Source organism: Coturnix japonica, chromosome 2, assembly GCF_054131305.1.
Source record: "Coturnix japonica strain WE chromosome 2, WE-NBRP24, whole genome shotgun sequence".
In the NCBI taxonomy this organism is placed as follows: Eukaryota; Metazoa; Chordata; class Aves; order Galliformes; family Phasianidae; genus Coturnix; species Coturnix japonica.
Window position 1 is genome coordinate 25782091 of NC_140664.1, and position 14586 is coordinate 25796676.

At 45.9% G+C, this 14586-nt stretch overlaps 1 protein-coding gene across 2 annotated transcripts; it reads left to right on the top strand.

The window, feature by feature from the left end:
• Positions 1–791: 791 nt before the first annotated feature.
• On the top strand, positions 792–4149 carry HEY1 (hes related family bHLH transcription factor with YRPW motif 1). Of its 2 annotated transcripts, XM_015855891.3 has the most exons (5): positions 792–1077; positions 1165–1240; positions 1317–1400; positions 1476–1557; positions 2283–4149. In XM_015855891.3, the coding sequence occupies exons 1-5, from the start codon at positions 884–886 to the stop codon at positions 2864–2866; spliced, it is 1020 nt and encodes a 339-aa protein (XP_015711377.2). In that variant the 5' UTR covers positions 792–883; the 3' UTR covers positions 2867–4149. The 2 variants fall into 2 exon arrangements, with proteins under 2 accessions (XP_015711377.2, XP_032298668.2); XM_032442777.2 differs by having other exon boundaries at positions 1317–1557.
• The last annotated feature ends 10437 nt before the right edge of the window (positions 4150–14586 follow it).

Below are 14586 nucleotides of genomic sequence, written 5' to 3' on the forward strand. Positions count from 1 at the left end.
TAGGACGAGGGGTACGGCCTCAGGCTGTGCCAGGGGATGTTCAGTTTGGATGCTGGGAAAAACCCCTCAGAAAGAATGGCAGTGCATTGGAATGGGCTGCCCAGGGAGGTGGTGGTCACTCACTGTCCATGGTGTTCAGGAAACGTGTGGATGTGGCACTGAGGGACGTGGTTAGTGGGCATGGGGGGATGGATCACAGCTGGACTGGCTGACCTCAGTTGTCTTTTCCAACCTGTATGTGTGCCCCTGTGGCGCAAGTGATAGAAGTGCCGCTCTGCTACACAGGAGGCTTGAATCCCGGGGGTTGGACTCGATGATCTCTAAGGTCCCCTCCAACCCGCACGAGACTATTACCTATTAATTAGTATCCTGATGCTGTGGAAGCAGGTGGTGCAGCCAGAGGTGCTTTACAGCAAAGCAACACGAAGGCTGGGAAGCTGCAAGTTCAGACACCAGCTTAATTACACAGCGCTGCAAAGCAGACGGCGTTATGGAAAGCGCAGCATGGGAACAACCATGCGTTAGCTGCTTGCAGCTCCTCACCTGCAGCTCCTCTGCTGCCCTGAGCTGCTCCCAGCGGCAGGAAGGAAGGAGCCGTGGATGGAGCAGAGGGGATGGAGCAGAGCGCACAGCCCCGCAGCGGAGCCGCTTTCCCACGGCCGGCCCGAGGGGCGGTGCCGAGCGGAGCATGGAGGCGGACATTGGTTGAGGGCGGCCAATGGAGGAGGCGGAGGCCACGCGTGGCGGCGGGCGGCGGGCGTGCTGTGCTGTGCCGTGCTGTGCCGTGCTGCGCCGTGCTAGGCTGGGCTGGGCTGTGCCGTGCTGGGCTGTGCCCGGCCGGCGGCGTCCCGCCCGCGGCGGTAAGAGTTGGCGTGTGACCGCCATGGGGGACACGGCGAACGGAGCGGGCGCGGGGCGTGTGTCGGCCGCCCTCCTGCCGCGCGCCGCCCGCCGCCCGCTCGGCTGCCGCCCGCACGCCGCCGCCATGAAGCGAGCGCACCCCGAGTACAGCTCGTCCGACAGCGAGGAGCTGGACGAGGCCGTGGAGGTGGAGAAGGAGAGCGCGGATGAGAATGGGTGAGAGCGGGGAGCAGACGGGAGGGGGGCGGCGGGGTTTGGGGTTGGTGCCCGGGGTGACTGACCGCCGTGCCGGGGTGCCCGCAGGAACCTGAGCTCCACCGCCGGCTCCGCGTCGCCGTCCGCCACATCGCAGATCCTGGCCAGGAAGCGGCGCCGAGGGGTGAGTGCCGCCCGACCCGCCGGGACCCCAAACCCCCCCTATGGTCCCGGCCCCTCACCCTGCTTTGTGCCCGCAGATCATCGAGAAGCGCCGCCGCGACCGCATCAATAACAGCCTGTCCGAGCTGCGCCGGCTGGTGCCCAGCGCCTTCGAGAAGCAGGTAGGCGTTAGGATGTGCGGGGCTCTGCCCAACGAGCCGGGGCTCTGCCCGCAGCTCCCGGCCCTCTCTCCTCAGGGATCTGCCAAGCTGGAGAAAGCCGAGATCCTGCAGATGACCGTGGATCACCTGAAGATGCTGCACACGGCCGGAGGGAAAGGTAAAGTTTGGAACTTGGGGCTGCCTTACGGGGATGGCAGCGCTGTGGCTCTTCTGGGCTCAGGTGTCCAAGCTGAGTGGTGCTGCGTGGATACAGCTCTGCCTTGTGCTAAGGGAGAGGCGCTGCGAGCTGCTGCAGCGCTTTGGCAGCGCTGTGTGATGAGCCGCTGCTGGCAGCGTGGAGCACAGTGAGGTTGTGTTGTTGTCAGGTGCCCGTTCCTCTGATATACCAAACTACCAGAACAGAAAACTGGAAAATACACAGGATGGAACTAGAGAATTAGCAGGAACAGCGATGTGTGCTGTTTGAATGGGAGGAAATTAAGTAGTTTGCAAAGTGGCCTCTGATAAGTTAGAACTTGTGCTTTTAATCGATTTTACTGTGCTGTAATTTTGCTTGCACTGGGAGACGTGGAAAGAGCAGAAGTGCTTTCCTCCCAGCAGCAGTGTGCAGTTTCAGTTTAAAAGCAGCATTCTGCAGTCACGGGTCTCAGTCTGTAGTCCTGGGAGCTGCAATATCACAGCTCAGATATAAAAGAAGCCTGTTAGCCCCCCAACAGCAACAACATAGAGATAAAAGGGGGCTTGGCAGCTAGTCTACATTTGGGATTACTAACCACATCCAGGTGAAAACGCTCATAGTGGGGAAGTGGTGGGAAGGCTGCGTGCAGGCAATGACTGGCAAACAGCATCTTTAGCCTTCATTCTTCTTATTCTCTCTCACAGGTTATTTCGATGCTCATGCTTTGGCTATGGACTACCGGAGTCTCGGCTTCCGAGAGTGCCTGGCTGAAGTGGCTCGATACTTGAGCATCATAGAGGGCCTGGATGCCTCCGACCCGCTGCGGGTCCGACTGGTGTCTCACCTCAATAACTACGCCTCTCAGCGGGAAGCAGCGAGCGGTGCGCACGCTGGCATTGGACACATTCCTTGGGGCAACGCCTTTGGACATCACCCTCACATATCTCACCCATTGCTGCTGCCTCAAAACGGGCCCGGCAATACCAGTACTCCAGCGTCTTCCTCAGAACCGCATCACCAGGGCAGAATCGCTGTCTCACACGCTGAAACTTCCTCACTCAGAGTGCCCCCAAATGGCAGCATCGGACCAGTGCTCCCCGTGGTCACATCTACTACCAAACTGTCTCCTCCTCTTCTCTCCTCCATGGCGTCGCTGTCTGCGTTCCCCTTTTCGTTTGGCTCATTTCATCTACTGTCCCCCAACATGCTGAGCCCATCTGCACCAACACAATCAGCAAACCTCGGCAAACCATACAGACCATGGGGGACTGAGATCGGAGCCTTTTAAGAACTAACTCTTTAGTGAGGGTGGGGAAGCCTGCAGACCTAGCTGAGCTGGGTTATGCCACTCTTAACGTTGAAGTTCTTAATAACTGGGACAAAGGTACAGCTTCACCTTAACTAAATTTGTCTAAAAAGTGTCTCTTTGGGTTTTGTTTCATTTTGTTGTTGTTTTCTACATTTTTGTATTAGGTTTTTTGTTTGTTTGTTTTTGCTTTTTTTTTTTTTTTTTTAATAGTTGTCTGAAAATAAAGGTAACAGTAGTGGATGTTAACACTTGTGTTAGATCTGTGCTGAATACTGAAATCAGTTCTGTAACAGTTCGTCTCAAATGTTCCTCCCCGAGTACATCGGACTGCCTTGTTACGAAGAGATATCACCTATTATTGTTAGCTACAGCCTAGTTTAGGTATTAATTTTTCCAAGACCACTCTTCTCAGCCTTAACAAGCTGTGTTTTTGTTCATATTTTGACACTGAGATGTTCTATAAGGAATTACTGTTTTTGTAAACATATATAGGAGTCTTATATTTCTGAACAAAGCGTTGACAAATCAGATGGACCAGCTTGACCAGCTTTATCTAAGAGCCCACTTTCTGTTTCTTCTGCTGTGATTTGGTATTTTTGGAGGTCTTATTCTAGTCCCTAGTGGATGCTTATTTGCATCACAGGATCACTGTGTTACTTCTTCCACCCAAAGGAGCAGCATGTGCTTTAGTGCAGGTTTTAGAATGGGGAGGGTGTGAAAGCGAAGTTGGAACCTACAGGTGGTGGTGAGTTTCATTGCTGGAGAGGTGGAAAATTTGTTACCCGCAGTTGCCTTCCAGCATGTTCAACTTCACAGGGCCGGATTCTGCTCTGAGTTACAGTAGAGCAATTGCTGCGTTACTGGTATTCTTGGATAACTGAAAGCAGACTCTTTCCCTTTGTGAGCTTCAAATCTGCACCTGAAACAAATTATGCTGGTATTTAGATATCCAATGGAATGGTACAGTGGGAACCTGTTCAGTGCACGACTTTGTTGCTTAACAAATGTATCCTAACTGGTGAATTTCTTTCTTTCTTGTTGTTTTTGCATTTTGCTTTTAGGGGCAGTTCAGTGCCACTCTTCATTTTGCAAGGGCTCTGCTGCATTCTCGTGTGCGTGAGTGTGTGCGTGCGTACATGTATATTTTGTTTGATTTCATGAGAATCTTAACCTGAACAGGTTTATCTGGTGAGTTCCACTGGACTAGGTTTGACTGCTCTTGTATTTGTGTTGTGGTTAAATAAAGAAGAAAGAACAACGTATTTTAAATGACACATTTGACTGGTATATATAAGAGTTCTGTGCCTCTGGTGTCACGGGTGGTGCTGCTTTACCTTTCTCTGGGCACATGCATTTATTTTGCTCTCACTCATCCATTTTTGTGTACTTACATATGTGAACTGAGGGTAAAGAACCACTGTGCTTCAGGATCACGGCCAAGGGAGTAAAAGATGCATTCTGTGCGTTACTCCTTGCGTGTGTAGGTACGAAGTAGAGAGATACGAGTTTCTGCTATAGAAGAGGTTAAAGTTGCACAACACCTAATTCTTAATATTTAAGAAGTGATCATTATGAACGTGGAGCCTCTTCTGGTCAAACTCAAGGAAGTCCTATAGCTCTGTAACAAAGTCCTGTACTTTACTGCCTCGCTGAGTTCATGTTCTGTGCGTTAGTGCAGGATGTACCTACGGTCTCTGACTGATCCTCTGCTTGTCACCTCGGTGTTAATGGTGTGCTCTGCTTTTTCTCCAAGCAGCAACCTGACAGGCTTAAATGTAGATGGAAGGTTTTCTCCTTGAAAGAAGTATGAGCAGATGATCCCACTTGCAAACCTCTACTTGGAGAACTCTTGGGAGTACCTCACTCCATTCCCTTGTGTTTGAATTTGCAGTGCTCCTCTATTGGTACGTGCTGTATCGTCGTCTGGATTTAGTTCTGCCAGAAGAGCAGAAAAAGAGCTGGGCCCTGTGGGAGAAGAGTGCTTTGTTTAAAGAAGGGCTCTCAGGCCAATTAAGGAGTGGCATTGACGAGAGGCTGAGAGGGCTAGGCTTTCTCGGAAGGATTGCTGTGGGGCTGGAAAGAGTGGGAGGTTATTCAAGTGTGTAACCTTGTTTTACCTTCTTTCTCAGGCCGCAGGGGACCTCTGCTAGAGACCAAATGCAAAATGCTGGGGCAGCTAGGAATATATAGGTGTTATTGAGATTATAGATTATAGCGTTATATGTATAAACATGAAACAAGAGGCTGTAAAATTCCCAATCCAGTTTCCTTCTCACAGTACATATTGTCTCCCATGTAGTTATGCCCTGCTCAGTGCTTAATAGGTTTTTTATACTAAATTAATGACTCCTACCGAGAAGATTACTACGATGCATGCAACTTTAGATCTAATAAATGGCAACTCTTCTCAGCCCTTTAGTAGTTATTTCATTGACGTTCAAAGTTCTTTGCTTGTCCTTCAATAGCTGGCTCTTTTGTGTAGAAAGACCCTTGCAGTTATTTCTGTCCCACTGTCTTAATCTTGAATGAACTTCAGAAATAGAGGGCAATAAAAGTTTTGCTGCCGTGTTTATACTCAGTCTTCTCTTTCCATTACCAATGGCAAAGGTATTAAAGCACTAATCGTATTCAATTTATGCAATACATCTTTATTAACTTTTAGAGACTGAAAATCCACTGGCTGCTCCTTAGAAACAGGTGAATGAATTCCAGGAACTCAGGAAAGCTAAACATTCAAATGGAAAAAGCCTGACCCAGAAGCTGAAACACAGGGATTAGAAGTCCAGGGCTGTATTACAACTTGTGCTGCTCAGTAAGTCATGCTTGGCAATCGCTTGGCCGTATCTGTTTTGTCAGCTGTGAAAAAGCAGTGCCATTGCTCGTTCTCTTCAGGACAGAGTGGTAGCTGGAAGTTTCCTTTACAAATGACAATTACTGTTGTTTCTCATAAACTGAAGTTGTGAGACATTCAGCTATTTTTACTTCCTACAAAATGATGGGTTTCCAAAGACAGGCTGAGAGAAGCAAAATAAGCTTGCTCCTATAGATAACTGATAGTTCCTGAGCCCCGAGTATTTCCACCCAAAACAATCCAGAAGCAAATCCTTAACCAAAAGAGGTGGCAGAGAAATAGAAAATGCAGATGTGACTCGATCGCATGACCCCTCCACCACCTGAAATTGCTTTGGATGAACTGTGCCTGCCTGGAAATCCTCAGGCTAGTATTTTGTGTGGGATGTAAGATGATGTGGTGTTTTAAATAAGCAAATACTATCTTCTTATATAAAAAAGCTGGATCTGAGTGCAGAGTGAATTTAAGAGCTGGTAAATACTGCGTTAAACCAGATACAAACCTCTGGAAATCCATTCTGTACTTTGGCATAAAAGAATAGCTCATCAAAGTGACATTTTTTTTTGCTTTTGGAAAGAAGCTGTCACTAGTTCTTAGGCCTATTTCTGTTCAGCACTCCTGTCTTACACTCGTAGCATGACAGACTGTATTAGGATCACGCTAAAAGATGATGAATCCTGACTGTTGCCCTCCTCACTCACACGTCAGCATGTGAGTCCCCAGGTGACAGGAGCCTTTCTAGGCTTACTTAGCATTGGGAAGCCTGCCAGGTTTTTCCTCGCAACAAACGAGCCCAAGTGAGCACAGAAAAACTGAAATCCTTCTTCCTGTTTTATACTGTGTGCCTGTTCACATGCATTTCTTGCCAGAAACTCCCAGTTTGGATTGCAGTATACTCAATGCTGAGCTGAAGCCTGCAGTGAATCATGTGCAGGTTGTGGGCTTTCTGCTGGGAGACAACAAAAATGATTTGCAAAGCCCTTTTCTGGGGTGTCACATGAAAGGCTATAGAGACGGACTGTGGTACTTGCCAGGTGACTCAGTATGCTGAGGCTCTTGCCTGGCTTGTAAATAAAAATTAGGCCAGTCTCTTTCTTCTTGATCCGGAAGATGAAGGCATTAACTCATGCCTGCAATATAGTAGTATGACTGCAGTAATAAATGTTGAAATGCCAGTGCCCAGTAAGGCATTTGAAGGTGTCTTTTGGGAATCTGAAGAATTCATCTGGAGAAAGCCCTTATGAAGAAAGAGCTTGGGTATTTTATGTCATACTCACTCATACCATCTTGTCCAGTCTGTTTTTTTCTTTAGCAAATTCATACGAATTATTCATACAGCATGAAGGCATTGACCAGGTAGCTTTGCTTTGACAGTGCTGTCTGCAGCCTGCCTAAGCCTTCCCAGGATCACAGAGTTCAGAGGCAGAGGTTCTCTTCTGGCTGTGCCTTGTTCAATATATCACATAAACAGCTGTATAACACAGCAAGAGTTTCTCCAAGAGCCTGAAACAGCTCAGCACTTGGGGGCATTCTGCCTTATAGAGCACTCAATCACGTTGCGTTCCTTAGACCTTTTCAGGGGCTTTTTTTCTGGCTGTTTTCTTCAGGAGAAGCCTCTAGGAAAGGAAAGGGGATATCTGGATGCAGTTCTGCATGTTTATGTGCTGCTGTCTAACAGGGCAGCCCCAGCACAGGAGGCCTCTGCAGACCACTCTCTTATCTCTGCAATGGAAATGCTTCTGGGAGGTCTCCAGACAGCTTGTGTTTCTCCAAGGTAATCTGCAAAGTCGAGGAACAGACAGTAGAAATGGCTCAACTGCTGATGGTTTGTGCACTTCTCCATTTTGCCCTGTGTTTACAGAAGAAAGGATTTTGAAGCAGAAAGGCTGGTTGAACAGCCTTGGGGAGAGAATGGCAGAGAACAGGAAGGAAGGCTAATGTGGATCAAAGGAAAGCTAAGGCTGCGAACAGATGAGAAGCTGAATTGTTTGCATTGTCTATTGCAAAGGTACGGAAACAACTGTCATCAAATGACAAAATAAGCTGCGTGCAAGTGCTTAAAGGGTTTGGAAATAGGAGGACAACAATCTCAGTAAATCATAGTTTTGCTCAGTAAGCTAGAATCAGATAAACATGCAAAAACTGTGGCATGTGATTTAAAACCAAGATGGTGCTGAAACAAATGCATGTGGATATCACTATCTACTTTGATGGGCTGTGCCACCAGCAAAAGGGGAAATAGGGCTTGGGTGTTCATTCCCAGCTGCAAGAATGCAGCATGATTTGCTGATCATATTCGTGCAATCTGGTCAAGTGAGAGTAAAGAGGTGAATAAATGGAAATGTGGCCTATGAATGAGAGGGGTTCACAGGGCCCAACACAACAGAGAATTTGATGCATTAGGATAACAGGTACTATCTCCTTTTGACTGGCAGCCATTCCCATGAAGTTCACAGCCTTAGCTGCTTTACTCTTGGATTTTGGTGCAGTGTTTTGGAGCACTCATTAGTTACCTACATAGGTATGAGATTTCCTTCACCATGAAGGGAACAGTGTGGATCCATGTTCTGGTAGTGAAAAACTGGATCTAGTGAAAGGGAGTACGGGTCTGCTTTGGTAATAAGGAACATCCAGTAGAGAGAACTCACAACTGCTGACTTACTTCAATTATACATATGCTATTTATAGTGCAGATAATAACGCGGTAATACTGGTTCCTATTATCACCAAGCCCGTCTTCTTTATCAGAGAGGCCATTTCGGAGACTGAATTTCAATATCAAAAGATGAAATGAAAAGAATTGTCACCTTTTATTGTTCTGTGATGGTTATGTAAAAATGTGTGGGATTGTATGGTGATTTAAAAAGGTAACGAAGGGGACTGAAGTGTGCGCGCTATGAACTCTTTCACATGCTACACAGCAGGCAGATCTATTTTTTACTTCATAAGGAAAACATCAATTTGATTGAACAATGTGACCTCTATAATGTTGTTGCCTATCTGTCTGTAGATTGCCCCTTTGAATTTCTCTGGGATTCATTGCGTCTTCTGTTACGAGGAAATTATCAACAACAAGAGGAAATCCTGTACTAGTACTGAATAGTCCTTATTTTAAAGGTACTTCCCTTCTTGTGGGAATTGTATATAATCAGAACAACACTCCATAAAACCGACAAATTATTTTAGAAGGAGACAGGTCAGCCTTTTATTTAAAAGGTCTGACGTTATTCAGCAAAAGAAAATCAATTGTTAGAGTGGATGACATTCTCTGTGAGTTGCCTGTGCTTCACAAAGGTGGGGCAAAGTTTAGGGCATTGGTAACAGGAAGTCTGAGCTCCTTAGAGACTTGTTTTCTAGAGCACGCAATGACAGAATTGCTGTTTTTCTTCCCCAAAGCAGCACAAGGAGTGATAATGATTAAACTTTACCCTCCTAAGAAATTAGCTTGGTGGGGATGTGAATGGTGCACACACCTGCTGGACAGAAACAAATATGTTTTAGTTCAGTGTGGAACTGAACTAAAACAAGATGCATCAGGGGGCCATGCAGAACAGCAGCTCTTTCAAGCTCTGTTGCATGATGTTTCTGAGGTCCTGCCCTCTGTCCCTCAGATGTGACTACATAGGCCTTCTGTCCCCACATAGCCAGGGCAGGCTGAGCAAGAGGCATGTGCAACCTCCACCTGCAGTCAGAGGTTGGGCTGCTGTACCTCAAAACTTGGGGCACCACCTCAAACAAGCATGGTAATGGGCATGGCTGTAGTACTAAAGCTGAGCTGTTGTCATAAATCCATGCCTGTTGCAAAAGGCAGATTTGAAATCCCACGAACTCCCCTTGGTCTAGCCCGCCACAAGTCAAATATATATTGAAAATAGTTCAAGCTAAATCTGCTATGGAGCTTAATCTGCGGGTTGTTGTTCTGTTAGGCAACATCTGTCAACTTTTGATCCCTTCTCAGGGAAGTAAGGAGGCTCTGTGCTTCTCCACGGTGCTGACAGAGGTTGTAGGGCTCTCTGCACAGCGCCTCAGGGTGACCTCATCCCGCCTGTTTATCAAACCGAAGCCTCATTTCCAAGCCCTGCAGCACAGCAGCAGCCCAGTCTGAAAGTACAGCTTCAGTGACAGAGCTGGCTGAGAGCCACCGGGACCCAACACTGGGAATTCCCATAGTCTGCCCCCAGGGACAGAGCTGAAGAAGTGACGCATTAGGTTTCCGGTTAGAAAAATCCCTGCCTTTCTTTTTGCTGTTTTACACAGCACTAATATCCTCATAATGTGCTAGCCAGACAGTCTGACTTTGGGCATTTTTCTTTTTAAAGCAAAAAGGGAGCTGTAATGAAATAGTTCTTTAGCTTTCATTTTGGCTGCGTTCTTTCAAATGCAAAGAAGAAAAAAAAAAGAAATAAAAGAAAAAGCTCCCTTCTTATTCCCAGTTCTTATGCTAGGAGAACAGCCCTCCCTCCATCCTATTTTCATTGCCTTGCATGAGATAGAAACCCATCCTGTAGTGAACAGTTGTTGAGAAAGCTGTGATTCAAACTTTACGCAATGAAATGCTTTTTATATCAGAGTCTGTAGGGAGGCAGCCTATTCAGCTCAGCTATCTGCATTGCATTAACTTTTATATCCCCAAACTCCCATCACAAAAGAGATTTTTATGAGATTGTATTTGACTCACCCTGAACGAGATTCCTTTAATAAGTGTTTCTAAAGCCTCTGACTGCAAAAGGCTACGAAAGACTTTGCCGGGGGCTGGTGCCACCTCAGATTTAATTTTCTGGTGACAATGTCTGCTCATCTCTCATCTGGACGAGAGAAACTATTGCAACAATGTTGTTAATCCTATGGGACAGTGAAAGATAATGAAGACAAATTTGTATCAGCAACCAGTACCCAGCATCTAGTCCCACTTTGTTATGAGGCTGCAGAAGTTGCAAAATGAATTGTAATCCAGGGGAGTAAGCAGAGTATGAGTGAAAAGCAGAGAACCTTTTGGGAACGAAACCTGACTAAAGAGGGTAGAATAAGCCTCACCATCCCCAGGGCTTCTCAAAATCAGCAGCCCTATATTTGCTTTTCTAAAGTTAAGTGATCTTTGTGATGCCCCATGCAGGTGTAGCACTGTGTTCTGGGTAGAGGGGACTCAAAAAGGTGAACCTGAAGCAGCTGGTTGAGGTCTTGGCTGGGGTGGAGGGACCCCTCAGCGCTTCTTCAGCATTTGCTGGACTGAAAGCACAGATACTCTTGACTTTTTGGAAGTCATGGATGAGGCGTACTTCTTCAAATCAGGCTCAGTTAGTCCCCATGTCAGAGTTCAGACAACGAAAAACACCGGCAACATTAAGCAAACCTTCTCCTAGTCTCCCATAGCACTTGTATAAAGGGAAGAAACAAAATAATCCAGTTCACACAGCACCCCTCAGTACCCTTAACAGTAGGGCTGTATTTCACACTCCGAAGTCTCCTAACACCTTCAAGTATTTCAGTGCAGCTAGTGCTGTTCACTGCTCCCTGATGAAAGACAATCCAGCCTGCAGATGCAATGCAACCAAGTTCTTAGGCAAAATAAATAGTCCCCTTAGATTCATTTTTGTGTATTTGACTTCACGACTCAACGCTGTATTTTTAACACAGCCTTTTGTGTATAATGTGTGAGATCTTAAGAGTGATGTGAAAGCACAACTTCCTCTATAATGCCTCAAATCATTATGCATATTGTCCATTAGTAGTAGGGCTGAAGGTCTTGGATTTGCTACTTAGATCTCTTCCACTGAGAGGGATAATTGGTGACACAGGTAGGTTATGTGGACCAGATCTAGAGCAAAATGAATCTAAGGGTGAGGAAAGTATCTGTCTGAGACAGTCTTAACTGTAATGATAGTGCACGATGCACTGCTGGTCTCCACTAAGATGGCACAGATTGCCAGTGTGGGACCGGGCCATGGTAGAGACATGAAGAGGTGCAAGATGGAATTCCAGTGGGAAACCTTGCAGTGAAAATAATGTCAAGGAGGTCGGAGTCCACAGATAGAGTGCAGCTTTGGGAAGGAATTCAAGTCATGAAAGGAAGCTGGTTAGGACAGTGGAAAGAGGTTAGAGTTGAGGAAAGGCTTGTGTATGAAGGGAGAGGATACTCCCCTCAATCCTCCTCATTTGCTAGAGCAATCCAATTTTGCTAGAGAAAATCCATTTGTTACCAATCCAATGTGTCTCATCAGTAACTTGGTTATGTGAAGTAGGGGACATGAGAGATGGGATCACCAACACCTGGGCTGAACCGTTATTTAGAATGGGGTTGCTTCTGTTCGTGAAATGAACATAATAACCTTAGTGAGAAACTAGCAATGAAATACCTCTCTTGTTGCAAAAGGTGGCCCTGTACCTGACATGCTGCCAGACTGGCTGCGCCCTTACAGACTTCTCTGGATATAAGCAATACTGTAATAGATTTTACTTTTTCCCTGGCTAATTTGTTTCCCTTTTGTGGCCTCTTCAGTTCTACTGTCAGATACCAGCAACAATCACAAATATGTAGCATTAAATAAACAACTAGATGCTTTGGCAAAGCATTTCTGCCTACAGTGGCTCAGTTACCTCAAATAGCCAACCTGTATCTTTCAGTGGTGGCAAGAACCTATTCAAGAAGTGAACAAGGAACCCTTATAACCTTAGGGAAATTATCCCTTCATGATAGTGTCTGGAGAAAGCATGTAATTTGGACAGGAGATCTGTTTAGGGATTCTTAATAAGAGAGAAAGACTAAATCTCCTTTGGGGAGACAGAAAAACTCATTTCTGGAGGACATACACAACTATGTCAGTTATGTCTGTGCTTAGGGAGAGTACAGAAAACACAGAACACATTAGTATCTCTGGAACAATTTTGGTTTATGCTCTGGCTTTCACAAGGCTGGAGGAGGAAGGCTGTGAGACAGCAGAGCAATTGCTGTGTTTAGCTGGGCTGCATAGGGGAGCAGAGCTGTGCCTTTGGGGCCGGGTGTGTTGGCTCTGCAATAGCAGTGGAGCTGTTGGGTAACACTTAAATATAATTTTATGACATAGGGAGAAAATAGGTTTCTATAGAAATAATTTTTACAACTTCGTTGATTTAGCAGCGAAGGAGAGTGCATTGAGAGTGCTTTTGTTCCCAAAAGGACTTTATAGCATGTATTGTCTCCTGAAATCTCAGTGGCTTTCTGCAGGTTTGGGCTGGCTCTGTTCGCTTTTCCTTCCTGTCCCTCTAGGACCAGCAACTGTGGCTGGGCCCGGTTCTAACACATAAAGCACAAGGGAAAGAGGATTTCCTTAAAAACCCAAAATAAACTGAAAAAGCTGTGCAGAATCTTGGCAGAATGCATAGAAATTGAAAGTTTCAGCCTGTTGTTTTTCATGAAGGTGAGAATCCTATTGCAGTCCATGGGTGTCTTCTCTTTCTAAGAGATGTGAGATCAAATGTTATGTGGTCAGAACTTCAGAATACTTATTTCAGTGCACTTATTTCACTGCAAAGAGATTTCCCTTACAGAAAACAATCCAGTGTCAGAAAGCATCTTTATCTCCAAGGGTTGTACTGGTATCTCTATGGAACAAGAATGCTACACTTCTGTAAGCATCTATACCAGAAAGGTTATGTTTCTGCTGATGAAATAGTCACCGTTATTGGTTTTGAGTTAACTGTTATTAAAAATGGAAACACTGTACTGCAAACCCAGCCTGAAAATTAAAACACAGAGAAAACTGTCAGAGTCCTGCTGGCTTATAAACAAGTGTATATAAAAAGTAACAGCATTTGTGGGCATCACTGCAAATCCTCTGTCCTGGCTGCTGAACTTTCTCTTCTAATCTCACAGATAACTCAGCCTGTGCGTCACATGCAGGGGATGACACGGTGTGACCTTAGAGTTTGAAGACATGCGTGTCTCTAAGGTGTCGGGAGGAGCAGAGAAAGACCAGTGTTAGATATTTTTTTTCCTAGCAGATGCTTCGCTCTGGACAAATCACTGAAGAAGTGAGACACGATTCAAACCATGCACACTAACAGTGTTGAAAATGAATCATGCCACTTGAATGTGGCATTGAATGTGAAGTGGCAGTGATGCCTTGACTATAGAGGAAGCCTGATGGCAAAACACTGCATTGCTGGCTAGAGGATTTGCATCAGCGCTGGCTCTCACATCATTAAATGACAGAAAGTAAGCCCATGTCCCTGGGAGGGAATGTTTGCCATCTACTTCCCTCTGTTGACTGAGTTACTGAAGTACACTACACTTGAAGGCAAAGCTCACAGACAATGAGGTAAGATTGAAAGGCAGACAATAGGCCAGATTCTTGGCATTAGTGGACTGGTGGAGCGTTGCTGAAAATATTACCACGGCTCAGGACTGGCCCACTTAGCTCATAGTTCAAGCAGCCAACTCTGTACAGGGCCATGCTCTCAAAAACAAAAGCCATGTCTTATGTGTATACACATTTGTAGGTGCTTCTCCCTCGTCTTTTTTATGTCTAAATAGTAGCCACCCCAATTCTAAACTTCGCTTTGCATCAAGCTGCCAGTCATAACTGGCACTTGGCAAGAAATAAAGGAGGAAAATGAAGTAGAATTACAGTTTTCTTGTTCCAGATGCAGTGTTTCAGGAGAGCTCCAAGAGTATTGCTTTCTGTCCCTGAAATATCAGTACACTCACATAGGCTAAAAGGCTCTGTTTCCAGTTCTTCATAGAGTGCTATGGACATGTAAAATGCATTATGGAGAGATACCTTTATTGAACTCAGCTTGTTTGTGTGGTATCAAACCGGTGTGCCTAATAACTATCATTCTGTTATGCTCTGCCTTGACCACAGAGTATACA